Here is a 22,814-nt window from a genome sequence, read left to right on the forward strand (position 1 = left end):
GTGATGCAGAGGCAAATCCACTAAAGTATCATCAGTGGCAACAATTCAGCAAGCAGCAACTCATAGCAATGCAGCATAAACAACATTTATACATAGCAGGCATGCTGGTCCTCTACTGAACAACCCAGTCTGAAGATTGGTCCTCTACTGAGCATTAGCATTGTAACATCTTAGGTTTCCCCCTGTTTTTCAGACGGCAGGACGAGTTCCTTGCCTGGCACAATTCATATCATACAGTTATAGGTATTACTGAACTCAGGGACGGCAACCTGAAGAAATACATACCGATTTGAAGGGCATAAATGCAGCTGCTCCAGCTGACATTTATTTACCACATCAAAGGTGTGATCAGCTTCCGGTACACCACCAAATTTAGCTTTCAAAACAGCGGTTGCAGACAGAACGGAAACATTTATTTGTTATTCAAGAGACCCTACTTCTCAATAATTGATGAGGGATTACAGCTTACTCCTGATAGAGGCTCCCATCCAATGTGATCAATGGAGGTGAAATGAACTGCGAACGGAGCTTACCAACAACACTAGGAACATATGCCATCTACATATCAAGTTATTAGAATGCAGAAAATGTCTAGGAAAAAAGAACTTTACAGCTTGCACATGAAATGGTCTTGGAAGAATCCACTAAAAGAAATCAAATTCAAGATAATTGTCTGGACCTTTCTCGGCTGACGGTGTTGCCTTCTGACTTGTCGAGGCTCCTGGCCGAGGGATTTCAACTGGCTTGGGGATATCTGGAGGAGTAGCGCACCTTATCAATGCCCAGTTAACACCTTCAAAGAATGGGTGCTGCTTTATTTCTGTGGCTCCACGTTTGTACGCCAATCGATGCTGTGGCTCCTTGATCAGCAACCCCCTTATGAGATCCCTTGCAGCAAAACCCACAACAGGTGATTCTGGGAACCTGAGGGGCTGGCCAACAACATTGAATAGCGTTGCCCTGTTCCCTGAACCTTTGAATGGAGTCTTGCCGAAAAGAAGTTCATACAAGAATATGCCAAAAGTCCACCAGTCCACAGCACTCCCATGCCCCTCACCCTTTATGATCTCAGGTGCCAAGTATTCATGAGTGCCAACGAATGACATAGACCTTGCATCTGTGGGCTCTGCAACAAGCTCAGGGAGCGGTCTGACCTGGGTTGCCATGTCTGCCTTTGCCTTCTTTTCCTTCTTCTCCCTCTTGGACTTGGAGGAGAAAAAGCGAGGAGAGAAGCATGTGGTTGTCGTAACGCAAGCAGGCTGGATACAGGCTGGCTCAATGCACACCGGTTGTACACAATAAGCTTGATTGCCCTTTTGGTTAGGATCTACACCAGGGTTGGAAGATTTAAGAAGTGTAGGGCTCACATCACAACGAAGGGACAAATCAAAATCTGACAGCATGATGTGGCCATCTTCTCTCACAAGAACATTCTCTGGCTTGAGGTCCCGATATATGATACCGAGCATGTGCAGGTATTCTAGAGCAAGAAGCACCTCTGCTACATAAAACCTGTACAAATATTTTAAAGATAAACATGAGTTTGTACACTTAACACTGTTTGTTAGTACCTAAAACCATCACATGATAAAGAATGTTATGTAATTGCTGAACATGTAGCGCGCCAAGCCTGTGCGCCAGGAAATGTACCATAGGCACAAGGTTGAGCTAGAGATCAGGGTGCAAGTGGGACGGGTTGCGGGCAGCCCGCATCCCGCGCTCTAACCCGCGAGCGCCCACACGGGAGACACGGGTCGTCGTATGCGGGATAGGCAGGCCGCCGCGGCGCCGCCAGCCCGCCATCTATACGCACGTACGCATGTGTGCGCACTGATATGCATGTAGTATCAAAGTTTCTCACCGACTGATACGAGCTGATATTTCTATCTTCCGACTGCACGTATTGCACGAGGAGGTCCTTCAGGTCAAGGCCAACGTTCAACGGGAATAGCCAGCTCGGCTGCGGTCACGGGAATAATGACGCATGCGTATAAATATACATGGACACAGGCAAATTGCGGGCACCGCCAGGACATACGCATAAACCCGCTTGACTTTTGCGTACAGCCGCGGGAGCCCACTTATGATGTGTTTAGCGGGGCTGCGGCGCGGGATTGGCGGGCAGCCCGCGCCGCTTGCACCCTTAGCTAGAGATATGCCTTTTATCTCTACTTTAGTTGCCACCTTTCAATTAGCGATTCGGTTGGTTAGTTCCATATTGTTTGTATTTTTTGGGATCTTTGATCAGCTTCTCCCTATATCTAATGGACTTGCCCATGAGGAATAGATCAACCAATCAAGAGCACTACAATGAATCATCCCGGTCTTAATCTCTCCTATCCCTAGAAGCCACACTGTCCCTAACCTACTGGCAGTAGTTAATCCGGCATGAAAACAAGGCAACATATGTTAAGTATCAAGAATAGCACGAAATGCGACATAACTGTTTTCGTAAACAAATGATCGGATAAAATAAATCCAGCTATATCAAGAAAAATTAGGAGATAAACTATCAAAAGAGTCATTTCAAGAAAGAGAAACGAGTTCCTTTTAAACCATCCATCTGTCTAACAGCAGATAATAGTGAAAAATAGAGAGGAAATGCATTAATCATAAGAAACTCAACACTAACCACAAACAATATTAATAAAAACCGCTGCATACAGAAGTGGGGGAAAGGGAAACTCGCAGAAGACATGAGTACATGTGCAGTTGTAGTTCAAAAAGTGTTGAAAGTACACTACATAGTACTCCCTCCGTCCCATAATGTAAGACGTTTTTTGACACTACATTAGAGTCGAAAAACGTCTTACATTATGGGACAGAGGGAGTACATCTCAGACATAATAAGGAACAACAACAACAAAGCATGATGTCAATAGGGCAGAAGGACAGATTGTAAGTTTGCATAAATCCTAAAATACAATTAAGATTTGTAATTGAGCATGCAATGTTGCCCTAGACCCTAGTTAGTACCTTGAAAGATGAATAGTGTAACTGAATTAGGCATCAGATACACATATACATAAGTGAAGAACGTACAAAACACAATGGGTATTACTACGCTGCAACATTTTATGTGGGTACAGAAAGTAACTCCCCAAACAGTAGGAAAAATGAACACAAACAATATAAAATACTGTATAGAAAAATAAAAATGTTACAGACATGCTGAAGGTATTTTTTTCATATGCCTTTATTCAGACAGTTGATACGGCTTAACCATTTAAAATATGCAGTTATGTCCACTCCAAAGCAAGCTTCATTAAATAGACTGATAAAAGAAACAAAAAGTATATTCCACAGTACAGAAAACACTAGTCTCTCATGAACAACGCACCCAACTGAAGAACGTTTCACTTAAGACTTCAAGTACATTGCCATAAAAAAAGTAAATCTATATCACATTACCTTATCACATTATATGTACCTCAAGGCCTATGTTACCACATACTCCCTCAGTTCCTGAGAACAAGGCATACATACTTTTTGCCAAAAAATTCCTAGCCTATAATACCCTCGTTTAATCACTACTTTTGCTGAACGGATCACTTAGATCACGGCTACATTAATTGCATGCAGTTACAGCTCCTTTCAAGATTGGCTCCACTATTACCTCACTCCTCGCGTCCAAAGAATCGTTCCCGAACCCACAAGAGAGTAATTTTCCAGGGGTAAGTTGGGAAGCTAATTTTGACTGTGGGCTCTCCTTGGGGTGGGCGCTGAGAAATTTACGCCCAACTCATAGGAACGTAGGGAGTATTGGACATGGATGTGTGGTCGGATTATTTATATAGATTAGGGATTCCAAATCAATGATAGAGGTAGCTACAAAGCATTTATTTTAGCATTACAACTTGTAGTGTTCGAGAGCAAATATACCCAGTTCAGAAGACAAAAGCCTAGTGTTAATCATAGTTTGGTTGACTACTCAGATAATGCAAGCACGGGATAGGAGCTGATAAAGGAGAAATCACTACACAGTAATCAATGTTGTATTTAACAGGTAAGATCCCAGGAGTCTAAGTACCTCAAGTAAAAGAAGTGGCATTTACAGAAGCTCGTCCATTAGAGGCGCTCCAGATAATTTGGAGCATTACTGCCACTTCTAGTGCTAACAAGCCTACTACCAACGACAAATAATACGTGCCTACAGATTTTGTGATCCCTAAGATTTTAGATATATGAAATCGCTCTGAAAATTATGTTCTTCTAAATCCAAAATGAATCCAGCAACAGCAGCAATTAAAATTTCCAACATTGCTTGCTAACAGTAATAGATAAGTTCCCCAGTTAAAGAAAAATATAGTTGTTAACCATAGAGGCCAAAAAAAACACAATACTGTTAAACCTAATAAAATACAAGAGGACCATACATTCCATGAAATTGAAATCAACAATTGAACAATAAGATAAAAGATATAATTTGTCACCACATCTTGAAAGTTGAAAGATCTTCAATTTATTGTACTGACCCAGTTGTATTAGTAGACAACTAGATGATTTATAAGAACGGATAAGGATTGGTTGATCATGAGTGTGATAACATTTGCATATCTATCAGTACAATAAGTAAATAGATAAATAAAGAGAGAGAAGACTCTTACTTGGCAGCTTGTTCGGGGAAATACTTCCCAGGCTGTTTCTGCCTTAGGGTATGCAGGTCCCCTCCAGGGCAAAACTCCATCACCAAGCATGAGAATTTATCAGTCTCAAAGTGGGTGTACAAAGTCGGAAGGAAAGGATGGTCCAAGCACTGCAATATCTCCCTTTCAGTCTGGGCTCTCAGAAGCTTTTTGCGGCCAGCTAGAGACGCCTTGTCCATGATCTTCATAGCAAAGTAGCATTTCGTGCCACTAAGCTCTGACAAGTAAACACTGCCAATGTCACCACAGCCAAGCCTCTTAAGCAGCCTGAAGTGACTCAATCCTAGCGAACCTTCTTTGGTTCGGATCACCTGAATCGCCTCCCACCTTGAATCATTGGACTTGTGAGGCTTGCTAGCGCTGCTGCATATACTGCTACAGGTGCTATCATCACTGACATCGCTGCCAGCGCTGGCCCGGTAAACGCTGCTCTTCCCGCTCTGGACCAAATCGGCGTGGCCGCTGACCTTGGTGCTGCCGCTCGCCTTTGTCAGGCTGCTTGCACCGTCGCTGTACTTGGCAGAAACGGAGCTATCCTTGACGCTCCCTCGCAGCGAGCTCTTCTCCGCATCTTCGTCTTCGTCCAGTTTCACAGAGCCGTCAACAGAACTGCAGTCTTTATCTTGTTCTTTCACTCCACTGGACGTGGCCACATCACCTGGGGGAACTGCTCTCGGTGAGGCAGGCCCCGATTTGCTTGCTCCCCCAATTAGCTCCTCGGACTGCCTCCGAGAAGGCGCCGCCTCGGACGACTCGGCGGCGCTTTTACTGCATTGCTTGTCATCGACTATCTCAGCAACGGCCTTGGACGCCATCGCAACAGGGAGCCGACCAAGAAGCCCCTAACGGCGCCGCCATGACCCTCCTCCCATCGCCGCGGCGGTCGACCGATCAATCAGCGGCCGGAGCGGTGAAATCGAGACCTATCATCACAAGGGTTCGCCCCGAATTAGATTCAGCGAAAGCGATGCGGGTCAGCCGCCTAGCGAAACCGACGACGAATCGGGAACCAATAATTGCCGAATTATTAGCCGGATGGATCTGGCCGAGATCGAGAGGATCCCCTCCTCGCGGGGGGGAGTCGGGCGGGGGGTGGGAGTGGGGAGGGTGGGGTCTGCTTACTGGTCAGCCGTCGCGCCGTGGGAGCTCGCCGCCAGCGGGGCTGGGGAGGGGATCGAGGGGGGGCGCTTCCTTCGGCTTCGGGGGAGGTGGCTGGCAGCGGAGGGGGGAGGACGAAATGAAAATCAATGAGAGAAACCTAATAAGGAGAAAAAAAAACGAAATGAAGAAGAGAATCGGAAAGAAAATGGAATGAGGGAACGGATTGACTGTGTGCCTGGCCCACTTGCCGGGCTTGAGTGAGAGTGAAGACTTTCCCCCTTCCGTTTACTGGATTTGTGACACTTTTCATCGTAAAATATTTATACACTTCCTTGCCGCATAAATATTTTGAGTGAAAGTGAAGATTTTCCCCCTTCCGTTTACTGGATCTGTGACACTTTTCATCATAAAATATTTATACACTTCCTTGCCGCATAAATATTTTTTCACTCTTTCGGAGATGCTCACACAGACACACATACCCATTATAAAAACACATACACACACCATATCTTCGTGAGCATCTCAAGATACTGACCAGGCATATCATGTTAAAAGTTAACAAAGTCATAATATAGTCGATGGGAATGTCTCCTCCCACCAAACGAATATCGCCGACGAAAGGACATTTCCCTCTCTAAGTGATTTTGAAGTAGATGACAACGCAATTTGTGGTCTAATCGTGTGCTTGAGCAACACAGGTATATTTGAAAGTGGTGCAAGACAGTTAGATACCCCTCTAAAAGGAAAAGAGCAAAGACGGTGTTTCGACAATTTCATTTCACCAAGACAACACCAACATTAGAACGAGCGCAGCAGTCAACACTACTGCAAAGAGCCACCCCCTCCCCGAGTCGAATCTTACTCCCAAGACATGACTTCAAGAGGGAGCGCGACATTGAGTATCATCCTAAAAGACTTGAATCAAGGGTTTGCGTTGAAGCAAAATGGGAGGGGCAACAAAAATAGACCTCCATAATGCATTTAGGAAGGCAGCGACACCCAAGGGCGTCACCGTCACTAACATCGACCAAAGTCGAGCCAGACTTCAGCCGACAGCCTCACCATCCCACACCCAAGACCGACTGATCCACCTAAAGCACCTGTGAATTGACCACCCGTCATCTACAGACCTAACAAGCCCAATCTAAAGGCAGAGGAGCCACGGCAGATCGGCCACCACCAATCCGGGTCAGATAAGCCACCACCGATACAGGGCTAAGTCAGGGCGTGAGGAGGGCCGGAGGCTAGCAACAATAACTCCCAAGGAGTCGCGTTGCGCCACCTCGCACAAATTCGTCGCCGTCGAGGGTCGAAGCCGAACCAAACAGAAGAGGGAGAGCAAGGTGACCGCATGACAACACCCACGATGCAAGGCGCGTCGGCGTTGCCGACGAAGTCCTCACCACCGAGTAGCACATCTCAGGAAGGTGACCAATGACGAGAGCTCGAGTTGTTCAAATCTTCAAGAAAAAGCTTGATGGGCACCGCCACCGCTGTCCTTCGTACTAGATTTGCTCGGTTGTGTCACTCGATGGTAACAAGGAAGGAAGGAGGAACAACGTGGCTAAGGGTTTGCTACCAGAGCCGCCGTGGAGGCGACGCGGGAGTTGAAGTGCAAAGTATGGAGGAGTTGTGCATGTAAGGTTATGATCTATATGTATCTATACATGTCTTTTTCAATCGGACATGGAGTATTTGCTCTCGAGCTCAAATGCTCCCTGGAGAATAGTAAAATATAAAAAAATCAAAAAAAAATTATGGTAAACTTTGACAAATGTTTTCTATGCTTGCAAGTTTCAGCACGAAATGATATTCGCGGAAGTCATCGCAAAAAAGCAAAATCGATGTTCCAAAAATGCTAGTTTTGAAAACATTTTGCAGTGCTGATTTTGTTTTGTTTGTCACGCCTTACACGAATGTCATTTCGTGCTGAAATTTTGTAAGAATACAAAACACTTGTCAAAGTTACCACAAAAAATTAGAATTTTTAAAAAAGTTAAATATTTTTTTTATTTTACTGTTCATCAAGGAGCATTTGAGCTCGGGTGCAGAATAGGACTTCCGTTTTCAATTCCAAGATTCTAGCGCGGGAGGGTGGGGCGATCTCACTATAGACTATGGTAATAATTATGTTAGATTATGTACTATCAAAAGTTGCTTGATTTGTTTTTTGTGGTAGTAAAGTTACTCGAAGCTATAAACATTATACTTAACATCATCTTATGCGAGGAAGATATCAAAGTAGTTAGCTAGGAAACATCCACGGCGGAGAAAGATGGGTGATAAAACATATTGTTACGCAAATGGTATATTTATTAAATTAATTATTTTGTCACTGGTGCAGCAACAGCGCATCACAATCAACCATGACTTGCAACTTACAAGGTCACAAGTTGCATGCTTAGGCTCCCGAATTATTTGTACCAGCATTCATTCAACAGTGTTTGCTCCATGCCCAAGCAGCCGCCCTCTTGAATTAATGGTCATCCATTCACACGTTGAAAGCAATGTATATCCTACTCCCTGTGCACTCAGAAAGTAAGCATTGGCAACCTCCCTTGAAGAACAAACCTTACACGGTTGTTGAGTTCTGTATATTGGATATGAATCCCTTGTAGTACTCATGGACAAATGCAATGGATGCAACGTGTACCATTTATTAGGATCACCCTTGCACATCTAAATATCTCAACTGTCAAATCAGCATCCAAAATGTTGAACGAAAAATAACATAGGTCAGGTCAATGGACGTGACTAAGATTTTAGTGGGGGGTTATGTTCCAACCGATAACGAGTTGTATGTGATGATTTCATCGATCTTGAAATTTCACTTATAGTACACTTATTACGTGTGTCCTTTAAAAAAAAGAAAACTCCAGTCTTCAACATAACAATACATAAGATCAGGTGCTGGGAAGAAAGAGTTATGCCATGATGAGATCCTAACCTGTGGAGTTTTAGCAATGTGGGAAAGATCTGTAACTACTCCCGGTTGAAAAGTGGGCTCTTTTCGTCTTTGATTCACTAGGTTGCACGTATAATATTGGAAATTTTTAAGTAAGTTTTTTTCTTAATCCCTGAACTTGTAAGGATAGTTTGATTCAGTCGCTGTCCTTTTTATATTCAATTATACATAATTTATTGTAGTTAAATGTAAGCAACTCATTAAGCACTTCCGAGCATATAGAGAAAAAAAATGAACATATAGTTTGATCATTCTAGAAATTAGTCAAGCACTGGGCCCCTCCTAATCAAAGATCATACATACATATAGATGCCAAACAAGAACCTTGTTGGATTTAGAAGGAGTATTAGCATAGAATGGGAAGGATGTGAAATCGGTACTCAGCTCACACATGAGGAAAAGAAGCAGTGAAGATAAAACTTCAACGTAACACAATAGTATCAGCTCCGACACAGGAGCTCCAAGAAAATAAATCTTGATTCTCTGTGCTTTGGATCCAACTACTCGTCATGGCCTTTGTGAAGAGTAGATTTTCTCTGTTGGTAGAGTTGCACTTCTCCTAGCACCCATCACTGACCATGTAGCATCACCACCTCTGTTGGATTTAGAAGGAGTATTAGCATAGAATGGGAAGGATGTGAAATCGGTACTCAGCTCACACATGAGGAAAAGAAGCAGTGAAGATAAAACTTCAACGTAACACAATAGTATCAGCTCCGACACAGGAGCTCCAAGAAAATAAACCTTGATTCTCTGTGCTTTGGATCCAACTACCCGTCATGGCCTTTGCGAAGAGTAGATTTTCTCTGTTGGTAGAGTTGCACTTCTCCTAGCACCCATCACTGACCATGTAGCATCACCACCTCTGAAACCACCAGGAAATCAAATCTCAACTCCAGAAGGATGCTAAGGTACCAAGGATGCATGGAATAATTATTATGAAAAGTTACATTGTACATTCCACGGAGATTTTGCTGTCAAAACCTATGACACAAAATTAGTTATATGTGCTTGTGTTAGGGTATGCTTGTATGGGTCAAGAACTTTGTATTATTTTGTGATTTGAATACAAGCATACCTCCCACAAAGAAATAGTACCTCACAAACAAAGTAAGATAAAAATAAAGTTACTCAGGAAAAAGGCATCTAACACAAAATTAGAACCAGGGAAAAAACTACAAATCTGTACATAACCCAAAAGTCACTCAGGAAAAAGGCCAAAGAAAGATTTCACGTCCACTATAAGAAAAGACAAATGAACTAATTTTTTTTCCTGAAAGTTCATGTTGTTATCAATAAGAAGACCAAATCATGTTGTGGGTAACCAAATTCAACCTCATGCGTTCGGCACTCAGGAGCTATGCATTCCAAAATTACGTTGATGTAGCAGAAATGAATGTATTAACATGGGTTAGTATGATAAAACTTCAACGTAACACAATAGTATCAGCTCCGACACAGGAGCTCCAAGAAAATAAATCTTGATTCTCTGTGCTTTGGATCCAACTACCCGTCATGGCCTTTGTGAAGAGTAGATTTTCTCTGTTGGTAGAGTTGCACTTCTCCTAGCACCCATCACTGACCATGTAGCATCACCACCTCTGAAACCACCAGGAAATCAAATCTCAACTCCAGAAGGATGCTAAGGTACCAAGGATGCATGGAATAATTATTATGAAAAGTTACATTGTACATTCCACGGAGATTTTGCTGTCAAAACCTATGACACAAAATTAGTTATATGTGCGTGTGTTAGGGTATGCTTGTATGGGTAAAGAACTTTGTATTATTTTGTGATTTGAATACAAGCATACTTCCCACAAAGAAATAGTACCTCACAAACAAAGTAAGATAAAAATAAAGTTACTCAGGAAAAAGGCATCTAACACAAAATTAGAACCAGGGAAAAAAACTACAAATCTGTACATAACCCAAAAGTCACTCAGGAAAAAGGCCAAAGAAAGATTTCACGTCCACTATAAGAAAAGACAAATGAACTATTTTTTTTTCCTGAAAGTTCATGTTGTTATCAATAAGAAGACCAAATCATATTGTGGGTAACCAAATTCAACCTCATGCGTTCGGCACTCAGGAGCTATGCATTCCAAAATTACGTTGATGTAGCAGAAATGAATGTATTAACGTGGGTTAGTATGATAAAACTTCAACGTAACACAATAGTATCAGCTCCGACATAGGAGCTCCAAGAAAATAAACCTTGATTCTCTGTGCTTTGGATCCAACTACCCGTCATGGTGTGAAGAGTAGATTTTCTCTGTTGGTAGAGTTGCACTTCTCCTAGCACCCATCACTGACCATGTAGCATCACCACCTCTGAAACCACCAGGAAATCAAATCTCAACTCCAGAAGGATGCTAAGGTACCAAGGATGCATGGAATAATTATTATGAAAAGTTACATTGTACATTCCACGGAGATTTTGCTGTCAAAACCTATGACACAAAATTAGTTATATGTGCATGTGTTAGGGTATGCTTGTATGGGTCAAGAACTTTGTATTATTTTGTGATTTGAATACAAGCATACTTCCCACAAAGAAATAGTACCTCACAAACAAAGTAAGATAAAAATAAAGTTACTCAGGAAAAAGGCATCTAACACAAAATTAGAACCAGGGAAAGAAACTACAAATCTGTACATAACCCAAAAGTCACTCAGGAAAAAGGCCAAAGAAAGATTTCACGTCCACTATAAGAAAAGACAAATGAACTAAATTTTTTTCCTGAAAGTTCATGTTGTTATCAATAAGAAGACCAAATCATGTTGTGGGTAACCAAATTCAACCTCATGCGTTCGGCACTCAGGAGCTATGCATTCCAAAATTACGTTGATGTAGCAGAAATGAATGTATTAACATGGGTTAGTATGATAAATAAGTTGCCTTGCCTAGCAAATATAAACTAAGAACATTACTCATGTGCTTAGCATATATATATTCTTTAAGCTTAACTTCTGAATGTATTAAACTTTAACTACCTCTTCACAAAACAAATACACCGAGTTAAGAAAGTCGTGAAGACCTTGTACCTGCAAGTATATTATCAAATACTAGAAGAAATAATCAAGTTTGTTGGATATCCAAAAAGAAAATGCCAATCAATAGAACAGCAAGTTGCTATGTTATCAAAATAACAAGAATGGGCTTGAAAGTTCAGAGGGGGTGTAAAACAACTTTTTTTCAATGTTTCAGCATTGAAACTGGCAAGGATGAGCTTGCAAGTATAGAGATGAAATACTACTCAAAATTAAAGACGAATGTCCCTTGCAGAAGGAATCCACGATGACTTGAAAAATGAGGAATACACACAAATTTTGTTGTTGATGGTACCAGCATGTTCAGAGTTTGTGACAGCGATGTTGATGGACTGCACATTCGACTCCTCATTGAGATTTCTACAGCACTGAATCTGAATGGTTTGGTCACACAAAAACACATTTTAGCAACATATTTTAGGGGTTGTTTGGATAGGTGGTACATAGAAAACGAATTCTCTATAAACCAGGAACAGAGGCTAACAGAATAAAATCTCGTTTGGATGCTCTAACTAATTTGCGTTTTTGGAATACTTGGTTTTCAGAAACCTCAAAATCTGCGTTTATAGAAAAACGACTATTAGTCGTTTTTGTAAAAGCTTGATTTGCATATACTCCATCGCAACTAATCGGCGTCCTCCAACCTGCCACGGCATGGCCGACGCCGCGTCACATCTCCGCTGCCTGATATGATACTCCTCGTGATTCGTCCTCCAGCCTCGGCTATGGCCATGAACGCATCGACGTGCCGCTGTCTGGTAGGGATGCTCCTCGAGTAGTCGTGCTCGTCCTCCGGCCACGACATGGCCGTCGCTGCGTTTGCGCCCAGGATTCCGCTGGCTCGCAGCCGGAGCTAGGATGATGTATCGACGCCATCGGTGATGTGCGTCACCTGTGGCATGTCACCGGCTGGTCGGTGTATATAGAGACCACATACGGGATGGCGGCCAGGAGCGCCCCGACGGCGACGGCACCCTCGGCGAGCTCCTGAAACCGCATGGTCAGCAAGGGCGCGCGCGAGCTCATGCTGGACAAGGACGACTGCACCTCCCTCGAGTCTCTCGACATGTATGGGGTACATGGCACGTAGAACACCGAGACCTGGAGTACTTCAGGCGAGTACCCAACGCCCGCGATGGTCGTATACGTACTTGACTAGTATGAGCAGAAGTGAAGCACGTACTGGCGGCTGCGCGTGGAGTCGTCCAAGGCCAGTCCAAGGGAAGGCGAGTAATGGCGTTGAGGGACCGAGGACCGAAAACAGAGGAGGAATGGATGTTGGAGCTTGCGTACCGTCTCCAATGGCCAAGTCGAGGAAGCAAGAGAGAAAGAGAAAGTCACGGCAAGAGTATTTTATCGAGGGAAGGTCACGGGAGGAGTCAGAACTCAAGAGTAAGCCAAACATATTTTTCTATAAACTGGTTTTACATAAAATAATTTGTAAAGCCGGTTTTGCTAAACATCAGCTAAAAACACGTTCTGTATAATCCCATGGCTAATCTTTGTTAGCCAAACAACCACTTAGCACAACACTTAAAACTTGTAAAAAGGGTTGTAAGCATGTCATTCAAGAACCAAAAAAACATTGGAATTGGCAACCTAGAAATATGTGTTTATCAAGAATAGACTGTTAGAGCAATTGTGTCTTCTTGATTCCTCATTTATATTTGTAGTGAAAGAAGCTTGCGTGAGTAAACTGTAAATAAGACAGAACATTGAAATTGTTCTTTGGATCATTATACACGACAAACGACATGAGTGTACTTGTACCATTCTGATTCTACCTCTATTTGAACTTCATATGCTGCAAGAATACGTCAGTTATTGAAGTATTGGTTTACCTGAGAACAAGCAGATTTGTGATCATACTGCGGCATGGCAGAAATAAAATTAGTTAAGAACGTCGCATTGATTTACCTCGCTGTTGTAACCACAATTGGAAGCGCCCCCAACCACATGAATGCATTCAAATTGCAGTTTCTTGCTACCCAGCAGCATGCCGTCACCCCAATTCGCCTGAAACAAAAATTCTGCCTCTTTTTTTACAGTAATTCAAAGAGCTTTATTAAATCAAGGCGTTCCCAAAACAGTCAGCCAACAGGCTAGTCACTGGGAAGCTAGGTGTCTCATCGAGCCAGCACTCAGTCACACTCAGCGTGCAAGCATGCTTTGCACACAAATGTGCCGGAACGTTTGCTGATCGATTTACATGAAGTACATCAAATAACGAAAAATCGCTAACTAGCTTTCCAATTTCTAGTAAGATAGGGGCCACAATTGAACGAGAATTGTGACGATTACTCCACAATTGCACCATCTCTAGGCAATCCATCTCCATGATGACATGCGTGAGTCCACGAATTTTGGCAAAGCGAGCACCATCACGCATTGCCAAAGCTTCCGCGATGAGTGGGTCAGAAATACCCACACGTGGTTTACACGAAGCTCCCAGGAATGCAGTGCTCGAGCATGCGACACCACCCGCACCACTGCAATTTTGAGCGAAGTTGATTGCCCCATCCGTCGTGATCTTAACAGTACCCGCATCCAGAGGCCTCCATCCATAACCTGGGAGTATTTTGGTATTACTCCGTGGCAATTCCAGCAATGCAAGCGACTCCTTGATGGAGCGCAAGGAAGTAGCAGGATCCAGGCCCTTTTGGTCATGTTTTAACCTGTTGCGTGAGTGCCAAATAGTCGACATGATGATGATAATTTCAGCTCGGTCCATCTCTGCCATTATAGGATCACATAAAATGCCCCTCGCCCAAGAGCTAGAGTGTAGTCTGGGCAATCGTATATCAAATCAAGCATATGCTTCTTACCAAAAACTCTGCCTCTCAAAAGTGTAACCAGAGATCACACAACTGAAAATACACACACGCACACAACATCCTAGAATCACCAGCAAGCACATGGATCCAACCCAGGGGATGGGGTGGAAAAGGACCTCGAGCGGGGATGCCACCAGGGACGAACAACGTGTTAGAAACGAACTAGAGGAGCGCATAAGGGAGGTTTCGGATGAGAATTTTTTTCGAGCGGGATCAGGAGAGCGATGGGATCGGGAGCAAGGAGGTTAGGGTGAGAGCCGTGGCCTCTGAACGGTGGAGATGTTCTAGATCTCCGTCTTTCGTGCTTAGTACTCTGGAAGAAGAGGCCTGCCGTAGCCGGCAAAGGTTCGCGGAGAGAGCAGCCTCGCCGGGAAATCTGGTGCAGCGCCTGTTTTAAAGACGGCACCAACACGAGACGTGGATTTAGATCGAGGTATGAGAGATACATTTCTCCTCCCGAGTACAACTAAATGCAGAACAGGGCCCGTCATTTCCCCATACAGAGGAACTTCGGCTTGCAAGTAGAAATTTTAAGTGTGCCATATTAAGTTTCAGAGGATTCACAAAGAAACCGGTTCAGCTCTCAACCGGAGTATGTTTTCAGAATACCGGAAACATCACCGTTGGCGTTAGAACTGACTTCCATTAATTCAGAAAACTGATGCATGCATTTTTTTTTCAGCAACTACTTTCTTTCTCCCTGCTATAATAATCTCACTCAGAGATAGAAAGGAATTTTGTTTTGAACAGATTGATGAACTTATCAGTGTTGAGAGTAAAAATCTGAATTCAGGATGACTCTAGCTCTAATTTCAGTTTAAAAGACTGAAATTGCTGCCGTTATATGAGAAATGTTACGATAGGCCAATCACTAACATCACATTCACGCAAGGAGTAAAATCCAACTTTATCACAAGAACTCACAAGCATAAGATTCTCCCTGGCGGGCAGATAATTTAAAAGCTCAGACAATAACCATTGTACCATGATAGCATGCGATCTACTTCAACAAAGTCTTGCATAACAAACACAGGGTGGGTATCATAATTCAAAACTGTAGCCAAATTCTACTACCAAACACGATTGCATAGAGGGGACTTCAACTGATCAGAATTCAGCAGGAACAGTTCCGGCAACCTGGTCCAGATCACGCCTTCCCTGGGAGGTGATGAGCCTTCCACTGCAGCACAAAGTGAAGACACAGGATAAGCAACCTACAACCAAATAGAATTGAAGACGGTACCACCACAGGAACACAGGGAAGCCACAAGATTACCCCTTGGGGTCGACATCAATGATGCCCATCTTCTGCAACTCCTGGAGGATGTTGCGGGAAACAGCACCGCTGCTCTTGCAGAAGTGCGGTGGGCGTGAACCGTTCCTTTGACGGCCACCGTAGATCTTCTGGAAGCCGCCGATCCCGATTCCCTGCCTCAGGTAGATCTTCCTTGCCATGGAGGCTGTCATGATTTGAAATGGCAGGTAAAAATCAGAGAGTGGCAAGGACATCAATACTACATGTGAATAAATCAAGTATGCAACCAGGCAGAAAATATGTACTCACCAGCCCTGATGTAGTACCAGTCAGCATCAGAAGGTGGCAGCTCCTTGAACCTTGCAGTCTTGACAATGTCAACCCACTCTGGAAGCTCCATCTGCATAACCATATATTACAATTTCAGTGCTCAGAATACAAGCAGGCAATGCAAGAAGGTAACATGAACTAGCAATAACTGATGTGCCATTCTTATAAATCATCTAGGAAGTGAGTATCCGTAGAGCGTTGCAAGTTGAATCAAATCAATATTGTGGTGTGTGCATCTGTACTGGCATTGTATGTAGTAACACAAATCACTAATGTGAGTACACTTGCTATAACAAAGTATTGCTAATTGCATGACAAGAAATTTCCAACGCTCCCTAAACAAACATATTTAGGATACCGAAGAAAGTTGAACCGTCTAGACCACACTCAAGTAAATAACATCAGATAAGTCACACTAGCTAAGAGGTGAACGCTAAATAACATTCACATATGGGAGTGGACAGGCAACAACCATAATACCATATCTTGAGTACAAAGGAAATCCACCAGCTGCAATAACGAAACCAACATATTAATGTCCTTGTCGGATCACTCGATCTTGGATACTAGCGCGGCATATGAAATCGAGGTAGACTGCGGAAACGAATCGTGATCCACGAAAATTAAAATAGCTACAACTAGCCCTACGATGCAAGAAATTTCCACCGAGGCGGGCGTCGTGCACCTAACGAAGCAGGACTATTCAGGATTCATTTGGAAACGAACGATTGTACGCTGGACCGCATATGAAATAGCGAGGCATGGCGGTAAGATCCTGACAAGAGGAGGCCTCCCGCTACAAATCCCCAAAAGGAAGCTACCCTAGCGACGGATCTAACGAGAACTGAATTGCGTTACCTTGCCGGAGCGCTTGAGGTGCGCGGAGTAGGCCTTGACGAACTCGTGGGGGTTGACATCCTTCACGGTGCGCGCCGTGGAGGCCGCGGTCTCGGCTGCGGGAGCGGGGACGGTCGCCATCCTGTGCTCTGGCCGGCGGCGGCGCTGTCTTCAGGAAGGAGGGAGAGGTGTGCGCGCCGCTGCGGCTGCGAGGGCTAGGGTTTTTCTGGAGGCGGGGTGCGTGAGAGCAGGCGGACGGGAATTTATACTGCAGAGGAGCTAGGTTATGGGCCGTGTGATGGAATGGTGGGCTAGCTGGGCCATCAGGGTATTAGGGTTAGTCATGCTACGTGGGCCAAGCTGAGGTCGCCTCGAGATATAACACTAGAATTTTCATGATTTGTCTCAAAAAAAAACTAGAATTTTCATGATTGTCTCAAAAAAAATTAGAATTTTCATGATTGCTCTAGAAGGGTATAAACTGTCCCCCAAAAACTACCTCGAGAAAATGTTGCATTTTTTTTAACACAGTACGGACGCAAGCGATCATACAAACGCGCATACACTCACCCCTATGAATGCACACACGCACACTCTACTCCTATGAGCACCTCCGAGAGAAAATGTTGCATATTTTAGAGGTAAATTACATAGCATATGATTCCTATGAATAAATTGTCAACAGATACACTTAAGCAGTTTCATTAAAGCACTTTTATTTGTAGAATTATATTCAACAAAGCCCATTGCCTTTCACTCTCTCTTCTTTTTTTTTGCAAATGTCCAGACTAAAATGAACTACTAATCATCAAGACACTTCTTTGTCTCAAAAAAAAATCTGAACAAATTGCTTTAGCATACTTTTTTTCTTAGAAAAAAAGGTGTTCCGGTGTCCTTGTTTGTCAAATATATTATCAAATTGTCACTGTCTCCTCTCTAAGAAAAAGGCTTTGGGTTTCTCCACCTCCCGACGTCGCTGTCGGACCGTCTCGTCTACTGTGGCTTTAGGGCCATGGAGGCGTGGTGAATTTTATTTTTTTGAGAGTACGCCAAAGGTGTATCATATTTTTATAAAAAGGCAGAAGACAATTACAAGAGACTATCACTCGCTGCGAACAACAAGTGTAGTACAAACTCCACACCGAGCTAATCCAAAGATAAGTCACCGCACACATTAAACACAACGCAAAGGAACTTGCCCTGAATAGAACAACAAAGTCGCATCTCGACCAACACCGGTTACCTCAAAGAGGAACAACTACCATCAGACTCCCTTTGCTGACGCACCAACCACCCTTGAATGCCGAAAAGGAGATGGCGAGTGGGTGGCGGGACTTGGTCGGTCCTGAAATAGCCATCGTCTGGACTCACCGACGCCGACGTGCATAGCGCCGAAGAAGATCTACTCGGACCAGTGACGAGCACCGGAGAACCACAACATAGAGCCCCCATGCCAAGTCTCCACACATGATGCTCTCAACAGAGGAACGGCGTCAAGACGCCACCATCGCCGGTCTGGGAATGAACCAAGGCTTATATAATGGACAAGATCCATCTGTTAGCTTAGCATAATGGTCGTTTAATTTTATTGCTATTGCTTTCTTCATGTCAAATACATATTCCTTCGACTATGAGATTATGCAACTTCCGGATACCGGAGGAATACCGTGTGTTCTACCAAACGTCACAACTTAACTGGGTGATCATAAAGATGCTCTACATGTATCTTCGAAGGTGTTTGTTGAGTTGGCATAGATCGAGATTAGGATTTGTCACTTCGAGTATCGGAGAGGTATCTCTGGGCCCTCTCGGTAATACATGATACGTCTCCAACGTATCTATAATTTTTGATTGCTCCATGTTGTTATATTATCATTCTTGGATGTTTTACAATCATTTTATAGCAACTTTATATCTTTTTTGGGGACTAACCTATTGACATAGTGCCCAGTGTCAGTTGTTGTTTTTTGCTTTTTTTTTACTTCATAGAAAATCAATACCAAACAGAGTCCAAACGAAGCGAAACTTTTTGGAGATTTTTTCTGGACTAGAAGACATATGTTGGGCCAAAGAAGTACCAGAGGGGGGCTCTGAGGAGAGCACAACCCACCAGGGCGTGCCTGGGGGCCCAGACGCGCCCAGGTGGGTTGTGCCCACCTCGGTGGCCTCCCGCACCGCCTCTTTGCTCTATAAATACCCCAATATTCCAGAAGCCATAGGGGAGTCGACGAAAATCAATTCCAGTCGCCGCAAGTTCTAGAAACCATAGATCCAATCTAGACACTGTCACGGAGGGATTCGTCATCCTCATTGGTGCCTCTCCGATGATGCGTGCGTAGTCCATTGTAGACCTACGAGTCAGTAGTTAGTAGCTAGATGGCTTCCTCTCTCTCTTTTGATTCTCAATACAATGGTCTCTTGGAGATCTATTTGATGTAACTCTTTTTGCGTGTGTTTGTTGGGATCCGATGAACTTTGAGTTTATGATCAGATCTATTTTATCCATGAAAGTTATTTGAGTTTTGATCTCTTATATGCATGATTACTTATAGCCTCGTATTTATTCTTCGAATATTTGGTTTAGTTAGGTCGACTAGATCGATTTTTGCCATGAGAAGAGGTGCTTTATGATGGGTTCGATCTTACGGTGCTCGATCCCAGTGACAGAAGGGGAAACGACACGTATGTATCGTTGCTATTAAGGATAACAAGATGGGGTATATTTCTACATAAATAGATCTTGTCTACATCATGTCATCATTCTTATTGCATTACTCCGTTTCTCCATGCACTTAATACACTAGATGCATATTGGATAGCGGTCGATCTGTGGAGTAATAGTAGTAGATGCAGGCAGGAGTCCGTCTACTAATCTTGGATGTGATGCCTATATAATGATCATTGCCTAGATATTGTCATGATTATTTGAAGTTCTATTAATTTCCCAACAGTAATTTGTTTACCCACCGCATGCTATTTTTCTCGTGAGAAGCCAATAGTGAAATCTACAGCCCCCGGGTCTCTTCTTTATTATATTTGCTTTCGAGATCTATTTTTATTCGCTTTTATTTTTAGATCTATATTTCCAAAAAACCCAAAAATACCTTGCTGCACTTTATTTCATTTTGCATTTATTAGAGATCTATTTATCCAATCTATCATATTTTTATCCCGTCAACTTGACAATTTCTGTCACCGTTATCCGAAAGGGATTGACAACCCCTTTAACACGTCGGGTTGTAAGTATTTGTTCTTTGTGTGCAGGTACTATTTACATAGTGTTGCGTGTTTCTCCTACTGGTTCGATAACCTTGGTCTCATCACTGAGGGAAATATCTATCGTCGTTGTGCCGCATCATCCCTTCCTCTTTGGGGAAATACCGACGTAGCTCAAGCCGCAATCAGTACACATCATAAGCTTGCAAGCAAATGACTAAGGAGTTAGTCACGAGGTGATGTATTACGAAACGAGTAAAGAGACTTGCCGGTAACGAGATTGAACTAGGTATAGAGATATTGATCGAATCTCGGGCAAGTAACCTACCGATAGATAAAGGGAATTACGTATGTTGTCATAACGGTTCGACTGATAAAGATCTTCGTAGAATATGTAGGAGCCAATATGGGCATCCAGTTTTCTCTATTGGTTATTGACCAGAGAGGTGTCTTGGTCATGTATACATAGTTCTCGAACCCGTAGGGTCCGCACGCTTAATGTTCGTTGATGATATGGTGTTATATGAGTTATGTGATTTGGTGACCAAATGTTGTTCGGAGTCCTGGATGAGATCACGGACATGAAGAGGAGTCTTGAAATGGTCGAGAGGTAAAGATTGATGTATAGGACGATGGTATTCGGACATAGGCAGTGTTTTGAAGGGTACCTGGTACTTATCGGGTCACCGGAAAGGAGTTTTGGGCACCCCCCGGCAAAGATATGGCCTTATGGGCCAAGAAAGTGGGGTTGGTGCACCCCTATAGAGGCCGGCCCTATGGGAGGAGAAGGAAAGAGGGGAGGGAAAGGAAAGTGTGGAGTAGGACTCCCCCTTCCTTCCCTCTCCCCCCTCTTTCCTTCCCCCTTCTTCATACAAGGAAAGGGTGGCGTGGGAGGGCAGGAGCCCTAGGGCCGGCGGCCAGCCCCTTGGGGGGCGCCCTAGGCTGCTTCCTCCCCCCTCCCACCTATATATATGTGGGGAGGGGGCGCCACACAAGGACGCTGATGACCCACAAGTATAGGGGATCTATCGTAGTCCTTTCGATAAGTAGGAGTGTCGAACCCAACGAGGAGCAGGAGGAAATGACAAGCGGTTTTCAGCAAGGTATTCTCTGCAAGCACTGAAATTACCGGTAAGAGATAGTTGTATGATAAGATAATTCGTAACAGATAACAAGTAACAAAAGTAAATAAGGTGCAGCAAGGTGGCCGACCCAATCCTTTTTGTAGCAAAGGACAATCCTGGATGAACTCTTATATAAAGCAAAGCGCTCCCAAGGACACATGGGAATTATTTTCAGGCTAGTTTTCATCATGCTCGTATGATTCGTGTTTGTTACTTTGATAATTTGATATGTGGGTGGACCGGTGCTTGGGTGCTATCCTTCCTTGCCTCCCACTTATGACTAACCCCTCTCGCAAGTATCCGCAACTACAAAATAAGAATTAAGATAAATCTAACCATAGCATGAAACATATGGATCCAAATCAGCCCGTTACAAAGCAACGCATAAACTATGGTTTAAGCTTCTGTCACTCTAGCAACCCATCATCTACTTATTACTTCCCAATGCCTTCCCCTAGGCCCAAATCATGGTGAAGTGTCACGTAGTTGACGTTCAGATAACACCACTAGAGGAAAGACAACATACATCTCATCAAAATATCGAACGAATACCAAATTCACATGATTACTTATAACAAGACTTCTCCCATGTTCTCAGGAACAAACGTAACTACTCACAAAGCATATTCATGTTCATAATCAAAGGAGTATTAGTTAACATTAAGGATCTGAAAATATGATCATCCACCAAATAAACCAACTAGCATCAACTACAAGGAGTAATCAACACTACTAGCAACCCACAGGTACCAATCTGAGGTTTTGAGACAAATATCGGATACAAGAGATGAACTAGGGTTTGAGAGGAGATGGTGTCGGTGAAGATGTTGATGGAGATTAACCCCCTCTCGATGAGAGGATTGTTGGTGATGACCATGGCTTCAATTTCCCCCTCTGGGAGGGAAGTTTCCCCGGTAGAACAGCTCCGCCAGAGCCCTAGATTGGTTCTGCCCAAGTTCCGCCTCGAGATGGCAGCACTTCGTCCCAAAAGCTTCCTCTTCATTTTTTCCAGGTAAAAACCCTTCATATAGCAGAAGATGGGCATCGGGGGCCTGCCAGGTGTCCCACAAGGCAGGGGGCGCACCCAAGGGGTAGGGCGTGCCCCCACCCCTGTGGATGCCTGGTGGGTCCCCTCAGGTGCTTTCTTCACACAATATTTTTTATATATTCCAAAATAATTCTCCATGAAGTTTCAGGACTTTTGGAATTGTGCAGAATAGGTCTATCAGATTTGCTCCTTTTCCAGTCTAGAATTCCGGCTGCCGGCATTCTCCCTCTTCATATAAACCTTGTAAAATAAGAGAGAAAAGGCATAAGTATATTGTGCTATAACGTGTAATAACAACCCATAATGCAATAGATATCAATATAAAAGCATGATGCAAAATGGACGTATCAGACACAACATTGTCTTAGCCGTGTGCGGTGCCCCCGTCCACTGTTTACTCC

The 22,814-nt window shown here is 43.6% G+C and overlaps 2 protein-coding genes and 1 long non-coding RNA gene across 3 annotated transcripts; all 3 read right to left on the reverse strand.

Moving 5' to 3' along the window:
* Positions 1 to 391: 391 nt before the first annotated feature.
* LOC125508921 (serine/threonine-protein kinase D6PK) lies at positions 392 to 5,924 on the reverse strand. Its single transcript, XM_048673729.2, has 3 exons — positions 5,769 to 5,924; positions 4,608 to 5,569; positions 392 to 1,512 (listed from the first exon to the last, which is right to left on the reverse strand). The coding sequence occupies exons 2-3, from the start codon at positions 5,459 to 5,461 to the stop codon at positions 645 to 647; spliced, it is 1,722 nt and encodes a 573-aa protein (XP_048529686.1). The 5' UTR covers positions 5,462 to 5,569; positions 5,769 to 5,924; the 3' UTR covers positions 392 to 644.
* Positions 5,925 to 8,991: 3,067 nt separating this feature from the next.
* LOC125531267 (uncharacterized) lies at positions 8,992 to 13,081 on the reverse strand. Its single transcript, XR_015603309.1, has 5 exons — positions 12,953 to 13,081; positions 11,713 to 11,763; positions 10,933 to 11,049; positions 9,460 to 10,316; positions 8,992 to 9,310 (listed from the first exon to the last, which is right to left on the reverse strand). It is a non-coding gene; the product is annotated as an uncharacterized LOC125531267 (long non-coding RNA).
* A 2,404-nt stretch (positions 13,082 to 15,485) lies between these two features.
* On the reverse strand, positions 15,486 to 17,281 carry LOC125531266 (small ribosomal subunit protein eS19). Its single transcript, XM_048695678.2, has 4 exons — positions 17,047 to 17,281; positions 16,168 to 16,258; positions 15,880 to 16,063; positions 15,486 to 15,783 (listed from the first exon to the last, which is right to left on the reverse strand). Exons 1-4 carry the CDS (start codon positions 17,164 to 17,166, stop codon positions 15,711 to 15,713), a joined length of 468 nt encoding a protein of 155 aa, XP_048551635.1. The 5' UTR covers positions 17,167 to 17,281; the 3' UTR covers positions 15,486 to 15,710.
* Positions 17,282 to 22,814: the final 5,533 nt, after the last annotated feature.

The sequence above is a fragment of the Triticum urartu genome, chromosome 5A, assembly GCF_056163025.1.
Source record: "Triticum urartu cultivar PI428250 chromosome 5A, HENAU_Tu73, whole genome shotgun sequence".
NCBI lineage: Eukaryota > Viridiplantae > Streptophyta > Magnoliopsida > Poales > Poaceae > Triticum > Triticum urartu.